Source organism: Eubalaena glacialis, chromosome 19, assembly GCF_028564815.1.
Source record: "Eubalaena glacialis isolate mEubGla1 chromosome 19, mEubGla1.1.hap2.+ XY, whole genome shotgun sequence".
Taxonomy (NCBI): domain Eukaryota; kingdom Metazoa; phylum Chordata; class Mammalia; order Artiodactyla; family Balaenidae; genus Eubalaena; species Eubalaena glacialis.
In genome coordinates, this window is record NC_083734.1 from 38,040,307 (window position 1) to 38,062,246 (window position 21,940).

Sequence of the window (21,940 nt, forward strand, 5' to 3'; positions counted from 1 at the left end):
ACTTTTGACGACCCACCCCTCTCCATTCTTGTCCCCCAGAATGGGGCCGCAGTTGCCGTTGACAGGAGTGGGGACATATGGGAAGCCATAGAATGGGCTGACCTGGAGAAGGGTGTTTCTGGGGTGAAGAGTGGAGAGAGCTTGGAGCAAGTGTTCCTTGGGAGAGGAGGGGGCCATAGGCCCCCAAAAGGCTGGAGAGAGAGCTCAGCGTCCAGGCTTTGCGAGGCCCAGCGGGCCCGGGGCCACCTTGCGCGGCCGCTCGCTGGCGCCTTGGAGGCTCCAGCCTGGCTGTGAACTTGGTCTAAGGCGGACTCTACTGGCAGCTCGGGGACGTTACAGCCTCAGCCTCTGCCTCTCGGCCAGCGCAGCGGCCGCGCGGCGACCTGCGCTGTTTCGGTTTCCTTTGCTCCCAAATATCGCTTCCCAAGCCCCCACTTCTCATAGAGAAGGATTTTGTTCTTCCTTTCCTTGGGGCCCTTGGGGGTTGGAAAACAGAAAAGAGAGAGAGAGACACATAGAGAGAAAAAGAGACTGGAACAAGCAGAAGCTCCGATATACAGGGATTATGCTCCATCGTGTCTCCAAGCCCCAAAGAGGAGATGTTCCCACATGCAGGGACTTTCCCCCTTCGGCTCCCCTAAACGCTTCTTTTCAGGCTGAATCCCCTCCTCTCCACCTGGCCCTCCTGGGTCATCTCTTGGCTAGGCAAGCGGTGTTCGGGCCTGCGAAGTACCTTTCCTCTCTAGACACATTCGTCCCTACCCCACTGGGCTCCGAGGTCAGGGATCGCTGCAGCCAAAGTCAGCCGCCACGCTCAGAGGCTGCAGCGAGGCCGCAGCTATGGAGGCTCAGCCCGAATCCACTCAGAGAAAAAGACCAGAGCGTGGCTGTGCAGCTAGGGAGGAAAAGCTAGAAGCTGCCAAGACGAGATTTAAGGAGAGAAAAGACAGGACAGAGGACGCCTAAATCATAGAGAAAGGAGAGAGAAGGGGGAGAGAAAGGGATTAAAAGTTATAAAGGTGCTGATATTCGGGGTCCGACAGGTCCAGAACTGCCCGAAGTCCAATCCTCTCCGGTCTCCTAAATCCCCCACTTCCTCTTGGAGCCCGAAATCTGGGTCTCAATAAATTCGCCAAAAGGAGGGGAAAAATCGGTCTAAACCTGTGGGCCTGCCCCCAACCCGGCCGGGAGCGATGTAGGTGGCGGCGGTGCGGCCAGCGGCGCGTAATGTATGCGGCAGCGGCTCGGAGCCCCAAGTAGGCCGGCGCTCCGGCCCTGTCTGCTGACCTCTGCGTGATCCCGGACTCTATGAATTATTGATGAGATATGAGCGTTGATTTCCCCTTTCAGGATGCACACTCCATTATATTGTTAAAATGGCGATTTAATCGTTGAGAATAGCTTTGGTGTGGGTTTTTTCCCCAAACTCATTTGCGCCTCCTTCCTTTTCATTTAACTCTCTTAATTAAATCCTTTAACAGATTTTAATCACTTTTTGGAGGGAGGGGTAGGAGGAAGGGGAAGGACATCACTACCACCACCAACAAACACTAAAAACAAGCCAGAAAACCATAAAAAGCTTCTACCTTGGGGAAGTTGAAAGGAAGGTGGGGAGGAGGTGTTAACCCCTCTAGAAAGGTCGTGCTGGGAACAACCACCAGAGGATACATCCATCCGAGTGCTGGGGCAAACTAACTCTGACAAGGAAGTGTTGGGCCTGGGAGGTGTTTAATTCCACCCGGGAGGAGACTTGTGTGTGGAGTCCGGCTGTGGAGAGTAAGTCAGGCTTACCCTTCTTGCTGAGAAGTCGAGGGACATGGAGCTTGGGGAAGACACGTGTTTCTTGAGGGGAGCGTTTCTCCAATCTGAAACCCGGGGCACGGCTTACCGAGAAATGTCCATTCTCTTTACCGCCCCCATTTCTCCCCTCCCCCACCCCAAGCAGCTCGGTTTCCAGGCGGTGTCTGGGTTAATTAATATGGATGTGTAACAGCGCTGCAGCAATCGATAAATCCCGCTGTGGGCAGATCCCAGCCTCGAAATCCGATTACTCTGAGAAACTCCAAAAAATGGAAACAGTGACCAGTGGGCTCTCCGCTAAAAGAGGGGAAAGGTTCTTGCTAAGCCCCGTTCTCCTTGGTTGGCCGGGTTGGTCCCCAAGCTGGGAAACCCATGCAGGCAAGCGCCTTCTCTGCTCTGTCCCAAAAGGGACTGAGTCTGGGGGACTGTGCTGAGCGGTTCACTTCTCCCTTGCTCTGAATCCTTGGCTTCCACCTCAGCATCCAAACCCCAAGGATAAAGGAACCAGCCCAAGAGAAGAGCTTCCACGTGGATCCTGCCCCCATACCCTGCCCCCCCACCAAACCCCAGTGAATACTTCTCACAGCCAGGGAAGAGTTAAGTGTCCCTGTTGCAGTTACCGAGAGGAAACCGATGAAATATGGGCGCTTGGAACTCCAGGCCCGGCTGGCTTTCCTGTTTACATTTCTTTATACTTCCTCCTACCCCGAAGCCTCGGAGAAACAAAACAAAAAACCAAACCAAAAAAATAACCAAATAAAACAAAACAAAATTAAATTGTCCATTGAGTGGTGGTCAAGCTGGCCTCAGAGGGAAAAGGGAAAATGTAGCTTTACCCTCCCGCTGCTGACCTCCTCTGCCCTGCCCAGGTGGAGGGTGCCGATGGATGGGCATGAGGATTTGGCTAGTGGGTTCTGGCCTGCAGCTCAGAAAGTTGGGGCCTGGACCCAGCTGGGGAGGGGAATCAGATGGGAGAGGAGAGAGAGGAACAGCTTTCCCGGAGAACGTCTTGAGGAAGACTGGAGAGGAGGACACAGGTCTGGGGCAGAGAGAGTTCCTTTGCACCAGAAACCATTGGAAAACTCTCATCCTCTCCCCCAACACGTCCTTGCTGGGGTTCAGGGGAGACAGTTGCCCAGAAAACCTGAAGTGGGGAAGAGGAAAGCCCAGCTAGGGTGGGGTCTTCTCCAGGCAGGATCTGCTCAGAGCCGGAGGAGACCCTTCAAGAGTTCTGGCTGTTGCAGCAGAAGTGGGCACCCCCGCCAGAGCCGCTCTTCACCACTCCGGAAAATCTCTCTAGATATGCTCAGCAGATGTCCCTGGGCCGCTGGCCCCAGACATTCTATATCAGAGTTTGCAGGACTGATGTGGGAGGGGGCCAAAAAATCTTTAGTGGCAGGCCTGGTGGTCTGGGGTTTCTGGGAGAGGGTGGCTGGCGGCATCAGAGTGAGACCAGGGGCACAATAGGAGTGGGGTTTCCCAGGAGACCCCAGGTCAGATTCTGTGCCCACTGCACTCTTCCTTTGCATCTCATTCAACTCATTTGTCTTGTCCAGAGTGGAAGCCTGTGGAAGTTATGCCTCCAAAATTTATTGGTATTTTAAATGGTGCTCGACATCCTTTGGGAACTGACCAGAGTCTCCTTTCCATGGGATACAAATGCCCCATCGTTTCGGGGGAGATGTGTCTTCACAGTAAGGTGAGGACCCCAAGCTCTCTGTCCTCTTTGCACTCAAAGCCTGTGAAAGGTCTCCTGTAAATCAGGCCTGGGCAGGGAATGCAGAGCTCAGGGAATAGAGAGCAGCTGCAGGAGAGAGAGGAAATTAGGAGAGAGTGCAGATGTTCTTTAATGTGAAATGGGGAGAATCTTGTGACCCTCTCCTTGTCCCAAATATCAGAAGCCCCTTAAGATGCCACATGACCAATTCCAGGGACAATGGGAGCTTATGAGCTAAATCCAGAGAGGGTGGGCTGGCAAAAGCAGGAGTGACAGGGTGGTTGACCCCCCATGGGTCTTAAAATTGGGAGGTCAGTTTGGTGAGGAAGAGGCCTCCAGTTTTTAGAAGGAGGGTGATTTATCCTTAGAAAATAACGGGCCCCAGGGAGTCAAATAATAAAATCCTTCTGGTTTGTGGTGCCACAAAACAAAGGGGCCTCTAGGCTCTGGTAGGGAGAGAAGAAGGAGAAAGGAGAGGAGAGGAGAGGGAAAGAGCACCTTTCCAATTTTCTCTCCCAGCTCCTAAGTCCCTTTTTATTCTCCTAACAGTTGGGGCTCTGTGTTCTTCAGCAAGTTTTATTTTTGGAGGGATTGCCAGGGATCTGCTTAAACACCTACATCCTCTAGATAAAAAAAGAAGCTCTATATGTTAATATAAATGTTTCAGACATTAAAAAAAAAAAGCTCTCCCCTTCCCCCCACTCCTGGCCAGAAATTTGAGGGAAATGCCCCCTCTGTCTGCTCCCTGCTTGGACCTCAGGACCCTACATAGAGCCAAGACAGAAGGTTGGCCTGGGACCAAAAGGCTGAAGTTGGGTGCAAAGGTGCCATGCTCCCCATCCCTGATAGCCCTAATGGGGCAATGGAGAACCAGGGGTACCCCCTTTCGCGGGTTTCAAAGATCTAAAAGCCAGAGAGTGTCCCAGTGCAAGGCAGCCCACAGCAGCTGCGTTAGCCTTCCCCGGACTTTTTCTCAGCTCAGATGTATCCAGATAAAAGTGCCCGGCGGCTCGCTCCCACACACCCCTGACAAATGAATGTCATAAAGTTCCTTTCCTGGGGGTGGGGAGATGGCACCCAGTAGTGAAGTGGCCCCCACACACACGGGGCCCTCCCTTCAGCAGTAAACACCCCTCTTTCTTGCCCCCTAAATTTCCAAGGGCACTGAAAGAACCCACGCAAGCTTTTTCCCCACAAAGACTCAGACACTCCTGCAAATAAAACCAGGCACCCCGGACTGCAAAGGCCTTATTGAACGGACCGAGTGCCCCTCTTCAGACATCCAGCTGGTCAGAACTTGATGCAAAACCAGGCTAAATTTCCTCCACTTATCACCCCACAGTCCTGCCGGAGGCAAGGTTTCCTTCCCCCAGTTCCAAGCCCCACAGTTGCGAGGGGAAAAGCAAAAACTGGAAGCGACTTACTGCGGGAAAGCTGGGCCTGGGCTGCTGCCACACCACCGCCTTCTGGGCTGGGAGAGCGCTCACCTACCTCTGCCCCCTTCCCCACCACTGCGAGCAGTTAAAGTGTCACTTAACATTCTGGAGAATGTGAAATATACCGCGCGGTGTCAACTCCCCAAAACCATAAAACTAACTTTATGGACCTCACGTGACTTTCTCGAGCCAGTGAGGGGTATCTATCTGACTTCTCCGCGATTTTTACGATCTAACTTCAAGATAAAACCCCTATCCATTTGACATCTAAATGTCATAGCGACTTTTGGGATAGTTTGCTATGGACAAAGGGGGACAGAGTCAAGGGGGAAGGGGGAAGGAAGGCCTAGTAGAGCCACCAAGACCCTCAGCTGCCTCCTCACCAGCTCCCCCTCCCCCCACAAGTCCTGTAAGAAGTTGGGCCAAGCTGGAAGGGATTGACCGGGTAAGTGTCCAGACTTGACTCTTGTGCTCAGGGTGGAGGCTGACTTGGATGGAGGAGGACTGGCCCCTGGCCCTGAGCCAGTCCAGTTGATGGGGGAACCAAGGGTCTTCCAGGAGGGACCCCAGCTCCTAATCAAGAGGGCAGGTCAGTTGGGCCCCTGGAGAGAGGAAGCCTTTGGTAAGTGTAGAGAAGACTGAGGGTGAGAGGAAACCTTTGAAATTGAGCTGATTTTTTTTTTTTTTTTGGCCTTAGTGGGTGGCAGAGCTGAATTGGGATTTGGACCAGGGGACAGTGGCGCTGGGCAGGCCTATATCACTCCCAAAAGGCCAGGAGCCTCCTGCTCAGGACTTAGGCCCAAATTACTTTCCGCTAAGCGGTTTCCAGAGACTTTTTGGCCAGCTGGTGGAAGGCCAGGGTGGAGTCCAGCTCAGCAAAGGCTTGCTTTTTGCCCCAGCCTTGCCCCTTGCCCCAGGCTCATGTGGGGTTTCTGGGTCTCTCAGTCCCCCAGGCATGAAAGCCTGTCCCCTGGCCCAAGTACCGCTGACCAAGCAGAGACATAGGTGGTTGAGAGGGGCTGCTGGTGAGCATCCTGCTTTCCCTTCCCTACACCCCAGGTCTATCAAGAATGGTCTAGGGTGTGCCCAGTGATGGGAGAGGCAGGCCCCAGAGAAAAGACAAGTGGAAGGGCAGTGGAGGAGGGGAAACATTTATTTGACTTCAAGGAAAGCTACAAACAAATACCAAAAGCGAATCACTGAGACAGGCCCGCCCGGCAAAGACAGATTTTACATGTAGCACAGCATCCACTCGCTCACTACAAATGGTCTTGGAAGTGAAATGGGTAGGGAGGAGAGGATAGATCTGACCCAGACTATCCCCATATTTACAAGCTTTGGGCCCTCTATGCCAGACCCATAGATTCACAGAGAAATACACAAGACATTTTACACTGAGGATTATTTTTGTTTCCGGATGCTCCAAGACCAGGCCTTGTGTGGCCTACCCAGGCGGCAGGAACTTAAATCTCATTATTTACTGGCCCTCTTCTCAACATCACCCCTTTGGTCCTCCCTGGTCCCCTCCCACCCCAGGACCAAGTCTTGGGAGACTTGGGCCTGGGAGTGGGGAGGGAGGAGGAAGAGGAAGGTGGAATGAGACACAGTCATGGACTCCGGTCTCCGAGGCCAGCTCAGCTGGGCCCGGCGCTGCAGCACTATCCGACCTCAACTGCTGCCCCTTTTAGAGAAGTTTCTAGCTGAAACTCAAAATACAGCGATCATCCTTTTATAAATAAGTTAGAAGAACACAGATGGGGAGGGGAAAGTTCACATTAAACATGCGAGTTTCTTTTTTTCCTGGGGGAAGGAGTGCAACCACAGACACGAACGTTCAGAAACACTGGCGGATTTGGGGTGAGCAGAGGGGAGTGGGGAGCATGGTGGGAAAATAATAATTATCATTATTATTACAATAATAACAAGATTAACCAGTCCAAGAGAGAGGGAGCCACAGGAAGACTTAAGACCAAACGAAAAATCGTAGCACAAGGCCCGGGCGAGGCAGGCTCGTGGGAACCGGTCCCCTGCGGGCGGCGGCAGCGTGGGGAGGCTTGGAGGGGCCAGGGCTGGGAGCAGCACGGGCTCTTGGGCCGCCCGGGGCTCCTCCCGGCGGGCTCAGGGCTGGAAGGCGCTGCCGGCTGTAGCCAGGCTCATACTTTTCAGTTTGTTGTCTTTCTTCCACTTCATGCGCCGGTTCTGGAACCAGATCTTGATCTGGCGCTCGGACAGGCAGAGCGCGTGGGCGATCTCGATGCGCCGCCGCCGCGTCAGGTAGCGGTTGAAGTGGAACTCCTTCTCCAGCTCTAGGGTCTGGTAGCGGGTATAAGCGGTCCGGGCCCTTTTCCCGTCCGGCCCCGTCATATCTGGAGCAGACAGAGCAGTGAGGCAACGTTATTCCGGTTAAGGGAGGGGGCCCTGGGTGGGAGGGGGGCGTGGAGCAGGACCCAGGCGTCCCCGGCACCCAGCTCACCGCAGCTCCAATTTCCCCACTCCAGATGCCCGCATCCGAGCTCGCTTTCTGCACCCCTTTCTCCTGCAGCCCCCACTTCTGCCGGCAGCGAATGCGCCCGGCTTTGTCTGTTGCTCCCTCCCTGTGCCTCACCCTTCGCTGGGCTCAGGCGGTCGCTCACCCCGGGAGGGAGGAGAACGGTTGCACTTTTGCCCTGGAAGGCTCGTTTTACTGCTCGCCCTTCCTCTGCTACAAACAGTCTCAAAATTTCAGGGGCAAAGCAGGACCCTTCCCCACGTTACATAAACCTCATCCTTCATCCTAAAGCTAGTTCAAGCTGGGCAAATAAAACCTAAGGCGAATCTGGGAACAAATTATTAAAAATACTCCTCCCCAAACCCCCAGCTAAAGACCTTCTTTGGCTCTGTCCCCCGAGCTGTGAGGACCCTCTTAGAGACTTCTCCCCCTCTGGAGAAAAGAAATCTATATTTGAGGAAAAGCCAAGTTCTCCTCGCCGCGCCCCCCCCCCAAACGCGGAGAAGGAAAGCCGAGAAGACAAAAAGGGGAGCGAGAGCGAGAATTACCATGGCTGATGTGAAGCTTCCTCATCCAGGGGAATATCTGCGGAGTCTGCCCTTCGGGCGCGGCTGTGGAGGTGGCCATGGGCTCTGGCTGCGCCCGAGCTAGGCTTGGGCTGCTTAGCTGGCTCGCCGCTTCCTCGGGCTCCGAGGACACGCTGGCCTCGTCTATTTCGGTGAAATTGGCGCTGGAGCTGGCCGGGGTCGCCTGGTCGGAGGGGGACGAAGCAGAGGGCTTGGCGCCGTGGCTGTCGCCGTTGGTGCAGGGCAGGGACTCGGGCGAGGACAGGGAGCAGCTCGACGCCGCTTGCCTGAAGCGGGGCTCCTGGGAGGGCGCAGGGAAGGCGCGCGAGCTCTCGCCCACCGCCCCAAAGTGGCTGGAGGAGGCCGAGGAGCGGTTGACGCTGAGGTCCATCCCATTGTAATTGTAGCCGTAAGAGCCGGTGTGCATGGCAGCGGGATCCCTGTAAGAGCCGCTCAGAGAGCTGCCACTGCCATAATTTAGCAACTGATAGTCCGGGCCATTTGGATAACGCCCCGAGAAGGAGTTTACAAAGTACGAGCTCATTTGGGTGATTTTGGAGGGCTTGATTTGTGGATCGTGGTCGTTATAACCCTGTGCTTCACGATTTATGATGTATTAATGAATTATAGCGATGCACTGTACTTCGTTTTGCTATGTATGCGGCCAAATATGGGGGGGGGTGGAAGGGGGATGGGGGGGCGTTAGGGAATCACGTGCTTTTGTTGACCAGTCGTAAATTCTCGCTGATGACCTCAAGAGGTAATTCATGCTCTATGGTTACAAATAATGACGATCCGAGAATCGTTAGGGCCGATTCAATGCGAGCCTCCGAGAGAGGGGGAAAAAGGAGAAGGGGGAGAAACAGGGAGAAGGTTGGCGGCGGCCTCTGAGCAGAGCGCGCCACCTCCCGGCGAACGGCGGGAGCGCGGGCCGCAGACCGCCATGGCGGCGACAGCTGCCTCCCTGCTGGCTCCGTGCAACCGCGGGGCTCGAACGAAACCCGGCCTAGGCTCACCTACAGGGTTGAATCTTTTAGAGGAGAAACCCGATTGAGCCTTTACCCACTTTCTCGGGAGTGGAGTTCGTCTGTGCATCGGTCCTTCTCCCTGTCGTTATTATTATTATTATTATAACAACTCTGGATAAGATGACCAAAAATTCAGTTGCTCTTCCCTTAGTCGGGCTTTGCAAGTCTCCGAGTTGGGGACGGAAATGGGGGAGAGGTTGGAGATGTGTGTGAAAAACAATGATTGCAAAGGGTTTCCCCTGTGAGCTCAGCCTGGCCTGCTTCCTGACCGGGATGCAGTGGCCCATCCACAGCATCCAGGCCAAGCCGGTAAGGCTAAGCCGAGGGTTCGAAGGAAAAGCCTTCGCTTCTCCTTGTTCCCTTAGAAGTTTGAAATCCTCTTCCTGACCTCTTCGTCATCCTTAGCCCAGGACGTAAGAAGGGCAGAGCAAGACAGGGACCCCAAAGGAAGAGGCCGGCTGGGGCTAAGTGGCCTAGTTGCGAGAAAAACGGTGGAGGCGACCGCGTCGGGGGCTGGGGTTTGGGTGTAAACATGGTCCTGAGAGTTTGGGACCAAGGCAGAATCCTTTCGCCTTCTCACCAGCTGCCCGGTATTGCCTTGGGATGCCCCACTTGAGACCCCTTGCTGGCGTCTGGGTAGTTTCAGAATTTGCCCAGCGGCCCACTCCTTCCCAGGAAAAGGGTTCCGAGGACCCGCGGCCCCTTGCTGAGCGCGCTGGGCGGCCAAAGACCGCCACAGCTGGGCCCCTTCTGCCAGGCGGCTATTTTCTTTAAAAATAAAAAAGGGAGAGAGAGGGAGGAGGAAGAAAGGAAAACAGTCTCCGCAGCTTGCCGCCTGGGTGAGGGTGGGGGTGGAGACAGAATGGGTCGGTTTTGGTTGATGGGATGAGACCGAACTGCCCCATCACCTGGCCTCCTGCCCTCAGGTCTCCAAAGAGCAGGGGAAAGTCTTGCCCTTCGCCTGGCGCCTGCCGGCGGCTTCACATTCCCCTACTTGTCGCTGAGCTACTACTTGAGGCAGGAAGGGGTGCCGGGAGCCTTCAGCTGAGGGCAGAGAGATAGATAGCCGGTGGCCCCAATTTAGGCCAGGAGCCGAGGGCCAAGGCCGGCGGAGACCAGGCCATGTGGGCAGGCCAAAGACCACGAGCCTTGGCGATCCTGCGGACAGAACAGCGCTGCTGAGGCACTGAGACCCGCCTGGCTCAATCTCTGCAAGAGCTCCCGGCTAGAGGGTCTCGGTGGCGTCCCTCGTGCCACGGACAAACGAGGAAATGCTAGAGACTAAGAGGGAAACGGCCCTTCTCAGTCCCCCAATTCCGCACCAGGAGAGGCCGTTGTGAGTCTCAGCACCGGCGAGGCGAGGCGCTGGAGCCTGGGCCGAACCGCTGTAGCCTTTATCTCAACTGTAACTTCCGAGCCGCGTCTGGCCCTCTGGGGCCGACCAGGGCTCCTGCCTTTGCTGCGGAGTTTCCGGCACGGGGACGCAGGGGTGGCGGTGGGGGTGGGGGAGTGGCAGGGGAGGAGCAGAGGTGACCCAGCAGCGAGGTTTTACGTCTTTATTATTATTATTGTTATCATTATTAATAATATTAATATTACCGAAGTATTTCACGTCCAGAGCTAAGACAAGACTACAAACACAACACATAGAAAATTAATAAAATAGAACTTTGTTTTCTTCTGAGGCTCCTCTTCTTACTTCTAGGTAGTATGTGCTCTTTCCAGTGGCTTTGGGGAGGGGCTGGGAGAGAGGTCTGGGGTCAGGGAGTCTTCGAGGCCCCCGCTGAGGGGACTGCGAATCTACCATTGAACCGTGCACGGGGGACATGGACGAAATGAGACGCGACACGGACGAGAGCATTTTGCTCTGCTTCCAGGAAACATCAAGTGAGTCCGGTCCTCAGTTCTCACGGGGGAGCCTCTTTGGGCTCAGGAGGTTCCACGGGGATGGAGGGGGCGCTGGGGTGCTGGCTGGGCTCAGGCAGCGCGACCTCCCAGCGCCCAGCGAGAGCTCTGCGGGCGGGGGCGTCCAGGAGAGCAGTGGCCCCGCCTGTCGCGCGCTGGAGAGCAGGTCCCCAGGCTCCCCCGCCCGCAGAGCCTTCTCGGGGCTCTCCGATGCCCTCGGCTCCCCAAAGGCCTCTCCCTTCGCGTCCCCCCGCCCCCTTCCAGCGCCTTCATTCGGCTGGTTTTTCTTCTTCCTCCTCGGCACTGAGCTGAGACCCGCTGAGCAGTTTGCTCTCCTTTTTCCACTTCATGCGCCGGTTCTGGAACCAGATCTTGATCTGCCTTTCCGTCAGGCACAGGGCGTGCGCGATCTCGATGCGCCGCCGCCGCGTCAGGTAGCGATTGTAGTGAAACTCCTTCTCCAGCTCCAGCGTCTGGTAGCGCGTGTAGGTCTGGCGGCCTCGCCGGCCACTGGGCCCAAAGGAGGAACCTGTTACGCAGAGAGGAGATGCTGAGGCCTGGGGTCACCAGGGCCAGAGCCCCCCTCCCCCACTCGATCCTCGAACGGGGACTCTAGCCTGTCCCGGGATGCCCTCCACTCTCCCTGTTTCCCTGCCCCCCACCCTTCCTCACTCCTCCAGCGCCCCCTCCAGATTCCCTCCAGGTCTCCTAGGCTTATGCCTTCTGTCTAGATTCTTGGTGGGGGGATGGGAGGAGCAGTTTTAAATCCCACCTGAGTCTAGGGGGAGGGGCTGGGAAAGCACTGGCCAGGTGTGTCTCTTCCTAGCCGCATCTTTTCTTTCCATCCATCTGGCTCCCCCACCATCCTGTGATAGATTCCGGCCCTTAATCCGTAATGACGTAGATCGATCCGTAGTCGGCATTAAGGGCGCCTCACTTTCGTGTCCCGTTAATGGACATCAATTTGGGACTTAAGGCCGACAAATAATCCAACCTGAGATCCCGGCGCCTGCTTCTCCTTCTGTTCCCCTCCGCCCGCTCCCTCTCTTTCTTCTTCTTCTTCTCCCTCCCTCCTCTGACTACCACCCCTTTCCTGGTGCCTCATCTTTCCCCAGCCCCCGACCCCCAGGGAAAACCAGTCCGGGACAGCCTCAACCCTCCCTCGCCAGCGTCACGCCGCCCCTCTTCCCATGACGCACTCCGTTTTTAATGAACAGTCTTGGGGTGGGGGATCGGACCAGAGCTGGGGGCGACAGGGAGAGCCCAGCCAGTGACTGCGGCCCCTGCCCGCCTCCCTGACCCAGAATCCCGGCTGCGGCCTGGCGCTCCGGGAGAACCCACTCGTTCCCCCTGACTCGGAGTGCATCTGGGACTTTGCAAACTTTGCAACTCCTGAGGGCGAGAGGGCGGCGCGGGAGACCGGTGCAGGCGCCCAATCTTCCCTAAGCTCCGACCCGAGACGCTCTCTCTGGAGAAGGGGGTGCTCTCTAGCTCTGGCTCCGGGAGGGGGGCCCGTGGGGGTCGCGGCGGCCGCAGCAAGTCTCACTCACTGTTGCATGAATTCATCCGCTGCATCCAGGGGTAGACCGGGGTGGAGCACTTCTGCTCCTCCGCCTCGCCGAACACGCTCTTGTCCTGCGCGCAGTCGGACTTCCGCGGCTCCGGGTGGAACGGGGGCGGCTCGTCGGCACCCGAAAGCGCGCAGGCCGACTCCTTCTCGCGGTAGAAGGCCGGCGCCGGCCCGTAGTCGCAGGGCGCCGCCCGGCCGTAGCCGCTGCCGGCCGGCGGGTAATAGGAGGAAGCTGCAAAGCCCTTGTCCTGGCCGGGCCCGGGCCCGTAGGGCGCGGGGTAATGCCTCAGCGGGTCCGCATAGCCCGACGAGTAGAGCGGGAGCTGGCCCAGGAAGGACTCCTGCCCGCTGGCCAGAGTGACGGGGAAGGTGGAGTTCACGAAATAGGAACTCATTGGGAGGGGAGGCGCGCGCGGCCGCTGCTGCTCCGCCGGGTTTATGATTTGTTGTGTTTTATAGTCCGAGCGCCGCGCCTATTAGTAGTATATCTGAGATTGGGTTTTAGCTGAGGGGGGATGGCGAGGTGCCAGTGAGGGCCAGAAGGAAATACAACCATCTGATCCAACACTGACCAATGGCAGAGGCAGGAATTGTCAAATAGCACCCAGGAGGAGCGCAGCCCGCGCTAGGGACCCGCGCACAAACCTATCAACCTTTTTTTCCCCTCCTTCTTCTCCTTCTGCTTTCTCCCTCTCTCTCCCCAACAGCACAACGCGTCCTGTTCCACCTACGTAGGATCTGCGAAAGAGGCGTCTGTGCCTTTGAGGGAGGAGGGAGCACCTGGATTGATACCACCCCATCCCCCAGTGATCAAATAAATATATCCCTCCCCTCCCCACGCAGAATAGGAAAAAGTTAATTGTGTTTTCAGAAAAGTTAACCCCTGCCTTGCTTGGGGTTAGGCAAGGCAGGGGTTATTCCCTCCAGGGAAGGTGGGTAAATGTCTCCGAATCTTGAACCTCAATCTCCTTAGAAGAGAACTAAAGGAGAAAGCTGGTTTCTCAGGTTTTGTACTGGTAGAAGGGGAGAAGAGTTCTCCACTGATCAGCATTGTTTTCAGAAAGCGAGAAGCAAAGAAGAAGAAACCCTCTCCTTCCCAGGTTTTGAAAAACGTTTTTCCTGTTTCTCAGATCTACTCCATCTCCTCCAAGCCTGGGTTTATTATTCCTGCTTCTCTGCAACTCTTATGGTCTGAGAGACAGGCCAGAGCCTGCTGCCCAGAGTACCCAGAAGGCTGGGAAATGGGAGCAGGGTCTGAGGCTAAGCTTCTCCCTCTGGTTGTGCAGCTAGGCTAGGAGCTTCTGGGAAGGCTACCGCTGCCGCTGCCCAAGACATCTTGCCTGGTTCTAGTATGTACTGCTTGCTCTTGGCACAGGAAGGGGCACCGGGAAGAGGGGGCTAGGGAGAGGAGGGGTGAAAGGCATCCTCCAACCTAGGTTGTCTGATCCCTATCCTGCCTGCAACCCTCCCTCCACCCCACCTCCTACCCCAAAAGACATTAGAATATACTGGGCTATAGATTCTTAGGAATCAAAGGTGTTTCAGTAAGTCTGGGTTCAGGGAAGAAATTGTTCCCTCCTCCAGTTCTGGGTCCTCAAACCCTCCTGATATTGGAGACAATCAGAGACCACCGGGAAGAGAGGAGCCCTTGCTCCTTTTCCAGGTCTCTCCAGAAGCTGGCAGTTCTTTTTAAAATTAATTCTTTCTCAAGACTTGGTTTTTGTTTAGTTTTATAAGGAGGGAGGGGGGTTGGGTCCTCCTGGGGTTGCAGCAGGCAGCTTACAACTATCATTCCATATCCCCTCTCCAGATGCTCACTACCCTTCTGTTTGTCTCTCAGCATCTCTACAATCCCTACCACATCTCATGTTTGTATCACCAGCTTGCTGCCTACAAGCTTTGGTGTGAGAGTGTGTGTACATCTCTGACTCTCTCTCTCTCTCTCATCTAAGGAAAATGAGCATTGGAGGCAGGCTGGAAGACTCAGCCATGGTGTATTTCAACATTCTAATGTGCACGTGGAGGCCAGGCATAAAGGGTGACAACCTTCGGACCTGGGGCCAGGAATGGGCCAGGGTGGGAGACAAAACCTGATGATTAAGGGGCCGGGCTGACCCTTCTCTGACTTGTTCTTTGGGCTCCTTTTTATGGGACAATTCTGCCCACTGAAGATGGCGCAAGACATTAGGAAAAGAGGTAGAGGGCTGAAGTTGGTGACCAAGGGTGGGAACTTGGTTGCTTGCAAAGTGGCCTCCAAGGCTCCCTGAACTCAGGACAACTTCTGGGCTGCAACTTCATGGCTAAGTGGCTATTCCCAGTTGTCCCATCAACCACTTCCTAGCCCAACTCTTTGGGAGGTTTTGTCAAGATTTAAGAAAATAAACTCAAGCCTCCTAATGACGGAGAGTCATAAGTGCTCTAATCCAGCTGTGGTTAGGCCCACTCCTGGAGAGGAATGGGGAACATTTGGGCTGGAGGAGCAAGGTGGGGAGAGTGCCTTGTGTATCTCCCTCCTCCTTGCTACTGAGGCGGGGCCTTGGGCCTCAGTTCTCTGTGCCTCCTCTCTGGCCACAATGTCCTCATATTAGGACTGGATGGTGTGGGCTTTTCCATGAAGCCTGGATAACATAAGATTTGGTGAGGGAGGAAGTCTTCCCCTGTGATAGAAGCACGAGAATAATCGCCTTATCCTTTAGAGTCATAGCCCCAAATTAACCTCACCTCTGCAGGTTGCCTGTTGTGAGATGGAGCCGCAAAGGCAGAGCCTGGGCGCCTGGAGTCCGGCATGAAAGGAAATAGCGCCTCATCGCTCTTATCTAAGCCCAGAGGTATTTATGAGCGTTTATTCGTCTGATCCGTTTGTTTGGGAGAAAGAGCAGGCAGGCAGGGCCGGGCCAGAGGCCGCCTGGCTTCTGGAGCCAGATCTCTATGAATCTGTCTGTGGTTCCGTCCACTGCCGTCTGTCTGTCTCCAAGGGGGAATATGTAAATACACAGTGGGCACAGCCATCGGCAGGTCTGGGGTGTCTCCCCCTGCTCAACGAGGAAGTGCGTGTATGGAGAGGTGGATATAAATGTGTACTAAGTCTTGAGTACACAACAGAAGGATTGCATAGAAATCCCACAGGCAGGATTTATAATTGTAATTTTCTGAGCTGTGACTCTGTGGTCCTGTGGACGTACACACATTCCAGCTCCCAGAGAAAAGTGTAAGTTGTGTTCAGCTCTGGAGTAAAATTCTCCTGCACCGGTAATCTCAGGGAGGATATTTGCCAGTAGGTGTGTGGAGGGGAGGGGATTGAGACATTGTCCAGGCTTCCCACTTCCTCTCAGCTGCAAAGCTCCCCCCACCCCCAGCTCTTAGGACTGTGGGCACCTTCCCCCACCCCACTCCCAACTGTGATTGGGGTGGGGTGAATTCAAACATCTCAACCCAGTTCTTCCCCTAGACTCTGTGATTCTCTGGTTTTGGGGAACACAAATGTTCCCAGAGGGAGCAGTGTGGCCTCTCCCACTCTTTGAGAGCTGTTTAGAGAGAACATTGCCTTAAAATTGGCCAGTCCAAAGCACAGTACAAAGACATTTCCATTATGCAAATGAACGGCATCTTCTCTGATGGAGGGGGGAGCAGTGACAGTTCAGCTCCCTCTCCCCAGGTCCTTGGGCACCCTAAGAGCCCTTAAGGGTTTCAATCCTCTATACCAGCCGCCTTCCCCTCCCCATCTGTCCTTCGGATTGTCCACAAGAAAAAAACCTCCGAGGGGCCCAAGACCTTCGGAGAGCACTCCCTCGGGGCCTCCGGCACTGGGCCGGGCCTTCTAGCCGCCAGAAAGTCACTCTCTGCTGAAGAGCTGAAAGGGCTGCTCCTGCGGCCCAGACTCGCGAGGCGCCAAAGGCTCCGGGCCGCAGCCCCCGCGTTTGCCCCCAGTACCGCTGGGCCCCTCGACCTCGGCAGCTCCTTCAGCTCCGGGCCAGACCCTACTAACACCTCGGCCTGCCTGGCACCGCAGGCAATTTCCTGGAGCCCCCGCCCAGGAACTGGGGCCACAGCACCTTGAAAGGGGCGGCCAGAGCTTCCTCCTGCGGCTTGAAAGCCCGAGCTAATCAGTAACCCGTGAAACAGGGGCCAATATTCAAACTCGGCGGCAGCAGCGCGTACCCCCGCCCTCGCCAGCCGCTTCTGGGAAAGCCGTCGCCTTAAGCGGGTGTGAGGGGTCCGGCAGGAACGGAAATTACAATGGTTGGGTTCCTTACTGATTCATCCCCACTCCCACTCCCCGTTTTTTCCCAAAGCATATTTGTGTCGATTTCGCTTGAAATGATCGGGAATGGGGAAGGGGACCCACACTCACTTGCAAGACACCAACAGTTTCCAGAAAACTCGTCTCAATTCCTTCACCACAGACTCAAATGGCCAAGAAACTGGCAAGACCCACCACCCAACCCGGAGAACACAGACTCGGTTTGTCTTTTGACAACCGAGTGGAACAGCCCGGGCCAGCGCCTCCCCTGCGGGACCCCTCCCTTAGCCAAAAAGAAAACCAAATAAACCTTGAACAGCCTTGGCCTCGGATCTCCCTAGCGGCCCTGGTGATCCCCTCTTGATCTTGGAGGGGGATAGCGGGGAGAGGGCTCTCGACTCTGATCCCCCAATCCTTTGATTCAGGGCCCCCTGCCCGCGGGATGAAGTATTAGTCCTTTTTAAATATGCCCTAGAAAAAGCCGCTTCCCTCAGCCAGCCGCCAGGTTTGGAGCTGGGATGAGGCTGACAAGGGGGAGGGGACGCTTGTTCTCCAATGCACACGCGGGCAGGCGGGAACCAAGATCCAGCGGAAAGCGTCAATCTGGGCCGACGTCCCCAGAATCCCGCCGAACCAGAGCGGCGGGGGCTCCAGTCGTCGGGCATGGTTCAGGCAGTGTCGCGGGGCATTCGGCGCCGAAGCCGCATGTCTCCAAACGGACGGTAGATGGCAGCAAACCGCATAATTTGGGTCAGAGCAAACTGTCTAAGGGATGATTTATACCCCGCCAAGACTACAGGAGAAAAAGACCTTTAGTCTGGGTGGGTTTGGGGAATTTTTCCTTTGAGAACAGGCTCTTAGTGCCGTGGGTGCTGGCCGAGAACTTCTCTGGCTAAGCAGCCTAGGAGTCCCTTCAGGCACCCATTCCGGGCCTGCTTAGAGGGCATCTACCTGTGCCTCCAGGGGCCCCCCTCCAGCGCCACAAGTGGCTGCTTCTCTCTTCTCAGCTCAGGATTGAGAGGGCCAATATCCCCCTACACACACCCAGACCCCACAATCCCTGAGCAACCAGAGGCCCGAGGCTGAATGCTCTGCATCTGGTCTTTAAAAAGAGGAAAGCAATCACCTATTCCTGCAAACCAAACTAAATCACAGTCTCTCCTGCCCTCCGCGCCCTAAGTCCCTTATCTGTCGTCTGGCAGCTTCCCCAGAAGCCCTCTCTATTTTTAAGTCCTCACCTAGCGACTTGTGCCTTTTTCAACCCCAGCAGCTACTTTAGGAATCTCGGCCTCCCGCCCTACGGTTCTTCTCCCCCCTACCCCCGCCCCCGGAGGCCTGGCTGGGGAATGAAATCAGGCGCCGGAGGGACAGGATTAGCTGTCTGAGCTCAGTGCCAGGCAGCTTTCTGGCCCGGACACCATCAGGTCCCCTAATGGGATTTTCTTTTAATTTTATTCTTCTCTTTTTTGTTTTTGTTTTTCTCTTTTGTTTACACGCCTAAAACAACGTGTTAAACAGCTTCTTCACAATCACCACATTTGGATCTAGGAAAGTTTGAAATGTTTCCACATCAAGACACACACGGCAATTTTCTCCTCCACCGAAATCCATACCAATAAAACACAAGTAATAGAACCAATATTGCACAGAAATCAACACGCTGAAACCTACCGCGTTAAAAACCACAAAATTGTCTCCCTGCAGAGCGAGGCTCCCTCCTGCGGGAGTGGCGAACGACCTGGGCATTTTCAGGCATGCTTCCTGGGAGGTCTCCCTCGATTTGGGTGCCTCCACCCACAGCCCTTTAATTTCAGAAATATCTCCGAAGGGAGATAATGAGTATTTCTCTGTGAATTGTTCTTTCTGTGTCTCTCTAGACGCCTCCTCGCCCTCGCTGGCTCTGCGGAGATTCCAGGCCCTCCAGAGACCAGGACGTCCCTCAGCGCCACCGCCCCTTGTGCCAGTGCTGCCGGGAAACCACCGATACCCGATACCCGCACCGGGCAAGAGAACTGCGCGGGGGCAATCGGGGGAGGCCGGAACAAGGGAAGGATGGGGGGAGGGGGAGGGGGAGGGGGTGGGGGCGCAAACCCACAGAGGCCGTCGCAACCGGCTTCTGCCGGCGTCCCGAAGCCCAGATATCCCCATCCTCTCTTTTGCAGCCCCCTCGCTTAAACCTCTCCTCCCAGCTTAAAAAGGCGACTTAGAGCTCGCCTCCGTGGCCCCTTTCGGTTCCTCTTCCCGTCTCCCTGCCTTGCTCCCCCTCCAGGAAGCAGCCACCCCTCTCTCGGCCACCGAAATGTCCTGGGAAGCTTCTCCCTGCAGCGCCCAGAGGTGGGGTTCAGCCCCGTCTTGAGGGGGGGAGAGAGAGACAAACCCAAGCCCCACCCCCTATAAAATCGATGCAAAAGAATAAGAAGAAATTGTAGAATCTCCCTTACCTTTGCAGAGCTTGGGATTTCTTTCCTCCGATTGAAGGGGGTGGAGAGAAAGGGAAAAAAAAAAAAAGAGAGAGAGAGAGAGAGAGCGTTCGGCTTCTTCTTCATCTTCCAGATAATATTGTCCCAACCTGAGAGCCGTTGCTTCCCCTTCTCTGACTTGGGAAGAGAGGGTGTTCGCTTTTCTGATATTTGCATAGAAAATGGAGTAAGTTCTGGCTTTGAAAAATGGTATCAGCTTGCAGTCCTGGGCAGATTGTCCATTTACCCTCCATCATGACTAAAATCCCAGATCAGTAAGCAAGTTAACTTAGAAATTAAAATTATTTTTGGTTTTCTCTTTTGTGTAATTCCCACCCCTCCTTCTCTCTCTCTCTTTTCTTTCCTCTCCCCCTCGCTTTTCCTCTCTCTCTTTTGCTTTATCGAGCTGATACTGAAGTATAAAAATATCAAGAGGCTGGAGCCCTGAAGGACGACAGTGCTCCGACCTAGGTGTGGTGTCCAAAAGAATGCTGCATTATAACCACCAGGGAAATGATAAAAAGTTCATGTTCACGATCGCCCGGCCACATGACCGGCGCTGGCCAATCGCTGGATTCAACCACTCATAAACTTCTATCACAAAGTTGTAAATTTTCATAAAACAACAAGGAATTTATTGCATTTCTTCATGGCTGCTCCACCAGCAACGCTTTTCTCAGTCGCCATCTTCTTTTCTTCTCCTTCTCGATTTTTGGGGAAACCCCAATCTGAGAAGGGGTGCGATTTGGGGTGTGGGGAATCAGGCGGAGGAGGCACAAGCATCCAGCTGGGAGGGGGGTTCTTTTTGGAACCTCCCTATTCTCACAGGAGCTCTGTCCCCCTCTTCTAGTAAAAATTCACCCCAAAACCTCCACACAGGGACCGTTCTAAGGCAATCTGGGGGTGAGTTAGGAGCAGCAGCCAGTGTCCAGAGTTACCACTTGCATCAGGGCAAAATGAAAGCTTCAGTGCCCCCTTTCCCACCTCTGAATGCCCCCCTCACTCCCAGCACTATAGATGGTGGGAACCCCACCTGTGAAGCTTGTAGCACTGCCGGTGTGGGGCCCTAGATCTCCTAGGGCCTACTTTTTGCCCCAAAGAGGCTAATGGGGGCCAAGGCGGACACTCTAGCCACTGGATGCTTGCCTCTGCACCCCAGAAATTGGAGGAGGGTAAAGCCGGACCCTTGACTCTCCCACCCAAATGTCCACACGCCCAGGTTCCCAGGGACAATTCCCTGTGCTCTGCGGGGGGGGGGGTTGCGGTCATTAATGAGGGAACTGAAGGTTTAGGAGCCTTTTACTTACAAATTCAGATTAAACAGATTCTCCTAAAACACGCTTCCTTCCAACCCTCTTCCCCTTCTCTGTTCCGACGCCCGATCTTTAAATTTAAATAATCCAGGGTTTATAATCGAATAGATACTAAAAATCAACTCCGCAGGTCTAGCTACGTAGGCACCGTCCTCTGGGTATTTATCCCTCAATCAAGGGGGTTTTTGGAGACAAACAACAACCCAGATTCACCCCAGGTTTCCCAGGTCCCCTGAAATATGCCCGAATTTTGAATTGAGCTACCAGCGCCCAAATGCAGGAAAGGAAATAACCTCCCCCACACACAAATGTTTTTCTTTTTTCTCTTTCTCTGTACTCCGGAGAAGATTCCAGGTTGCCGGCAGCGCGGACAGCAGGCAGAAAGGCTCAGAGGCAGCCCGCGGAAGGCGGGCGGCCGGGCTCAGAGCAGCAGGGATGCGGCCACAGCAGCCGGGTAGTTCGCACCGCTCAGCTTCTCGCTATCGACGCTCATTTTCTTCCCCCAATTTCAAGTTTTACTTGGGTCGCTGGGTCAATTTAGAATGAGATAAATTAAAATAAATGAAAGTAAAATAAATTGCAATAAAATAACCGAATAGCTCTTGCGGAAAATGTTTGCCGACCGAGCGGAAAGCCAGGAGCATCTTGACGTTGAAGGCCTGATTGGGCGGCCAGGAGGTTTTGCTCGCCGGCCTGGCCTCTGCCCAATGCCGCCCGCCCGCCGGCGCGAGAAGGGGGAGTGGATTTGGGTGGTCACCTTCCCTTTCCTTCCGCTCCTTCTTCTCTTGAGGCCTAGCACTTAAGATTTCAGCTCTATATTTGTGCCTCGGCGGCGGTGCCGAGCCAGAGCCTGGTGTGAAGGCCTGAATGAGAAAGAGTTTGTGGAACTGTGGGGGGTTTGTTTTTTGTTTTGTTTTGTGAATGTGTGCGACTGGGCATGTGGACTCAAGGACGCGTTTACTTGGGGGCAAATGTGAATCTGTGTGTTTTATGAGCCAATGTGTGAGTGTACCCTGGTATGTATAAATGTCTGTGAGTATGAATGTGGGGTTACTTGTGTGAGTGAATGTGAATACTATGTGTTCTGGGCAGGGTTTGGGATGTGTGAATGCCTGTATGTTTATTTGTGAACATAAGAATATGGGTGTTTGTGACTGTGTGTGACAATGTATATATTTATTTATGTGCAGTGTCAGCCTGTAAATAGGTTGGGTGCATCTGTGTGTCAATATGTGTAAAAAAATGTAAAGGGAATGTGTGTGTGTGGTATCCGAGGTTCACTAGTTGGCAGCCCCTAGAGCAAGGGGCACAAGGAAAAAGAGCAAGCCCCAGCACAGAAAGAAATGGGCCAGCAGCGGAAGTTGGAGCAAAGGGGTGCTGGGATGCATGACTATCCCTCACCCCCTCCCAGCCTTAGG

The 21,940-nt window shown here is 54.7% G+C and overlaps 3 protein-coding genes across 7 annotated transcripts in view; all 3 read right to left on the reverse strand.

Annotated features, from left to right (window-relative positions):
- HOXB3 (homeobox B3) overlaps positions 1-19,229 on the reverse strand; it is a 53,913-nt gene extending 34,684 nt beyond the window's left edge. For 2 of the 3 annotated variants that reach the window (XM_061176504.1, XM_061176502.1), the window contains exon 1: positions 4,942-5,038. The gene's annotated coding sequence lies outside the window, so the exon portion shown is untranslated. Of the gene's footprint in view, positions 1-4,941; positions 5,039-19,191 lie in introns of those variants that run through there. The other variant, XM_061176503.1, reaches the window with a different exon arrangement.
- Positions 6,084-9,782, reverse strand: HOXB5 (homeobox B5). Its single transcript, XM_061176508.1, has 2 exons — positions 7,990-9,782; positions 6,084-7,319 (listed from the first exon to the last, which is right to left on the reverse strand). Exons 1-2 carry the CDS (start codon positions 8,549-8,551, stop codon positions 7,072-7,074), a joined length of 810 nt encoding a protein of 269 aa, XP_061032491.1. The 5' UTR covers positions 8,552-9,782; the 3' UTR covers positions 6,084-7,071.
- HOXB6 (homeobox B6) lies at positions 10,578-19,386 on the reverse strand. 3 transcript variants are annotated; one of them, XM_061176505.1, is made up of 3 exons: positions 19,192-19,386; positions 12,491-12,983; positions 10,578-11,469 (listed from the first exon to the last, which is right to left on the reverse strand). In XM_061176505.1, exons 1-3 carry the CDS (start codon positions 19,384-19,386, stop codon positions 11,210-11,212), a joined length of 948 nt encoding a protein of 315 aa, XP_061032488.1. In that variant the 3' UTR covers positions 10,578-11,209. The 3 variants fall into 3 exon arrangements, with proteins under 3 accessions (XP_061032488.1, XP_061032490.1, XP_061032489.1); XM_061176507.1 differs by having other exon boundaries at positions 12,491-13,015; positions 19,192-19,280; XM_061176506.1 differs by having other exon boundaries at positions 12,491-17,543; positions 19,192-19,261.
- Between the last annotated feature and the right edge of the window lie 2,554 nt (positions 19,387-21,940).

Coding starts and splice junctions, on each gene's coding strand:
- HOXB6 (XM_061176505.1), bottom strand. CDS start 19,386: ATGCAAATATCAGAAAAGCGAACACCCTCTCTTCCCAAGTCAGAGAAG. Junction 12,984..19,191: donor AAATCCCAAGCTCTGCAAAG/GTAAGGGAGATT, acceptor TACTACTAATAG/GCGCGGCGCTCGGACTATAA. Junction 11,470..12,490: donor GCGGATGAATTCATGCAACA/GTGAGTGAGACT, acceptor TCTGCGTAACAG/GTTCCTCCTTTGGGCCCAGT.
- HOXB5 (XM_061176508.1), bottom strand. CDS start 8,551: ATGAGCTCGTACTTTGTAAACTCCTTCTCGGGGCGTTATCCAAATGGC. Junction 7,320..7,989: donor GAAGCTTCACATCAGCCATG/GTAATTCTCGCT, acceptor TGTCTGCTCCAG/ATATGACGGGGCCGGACGGG.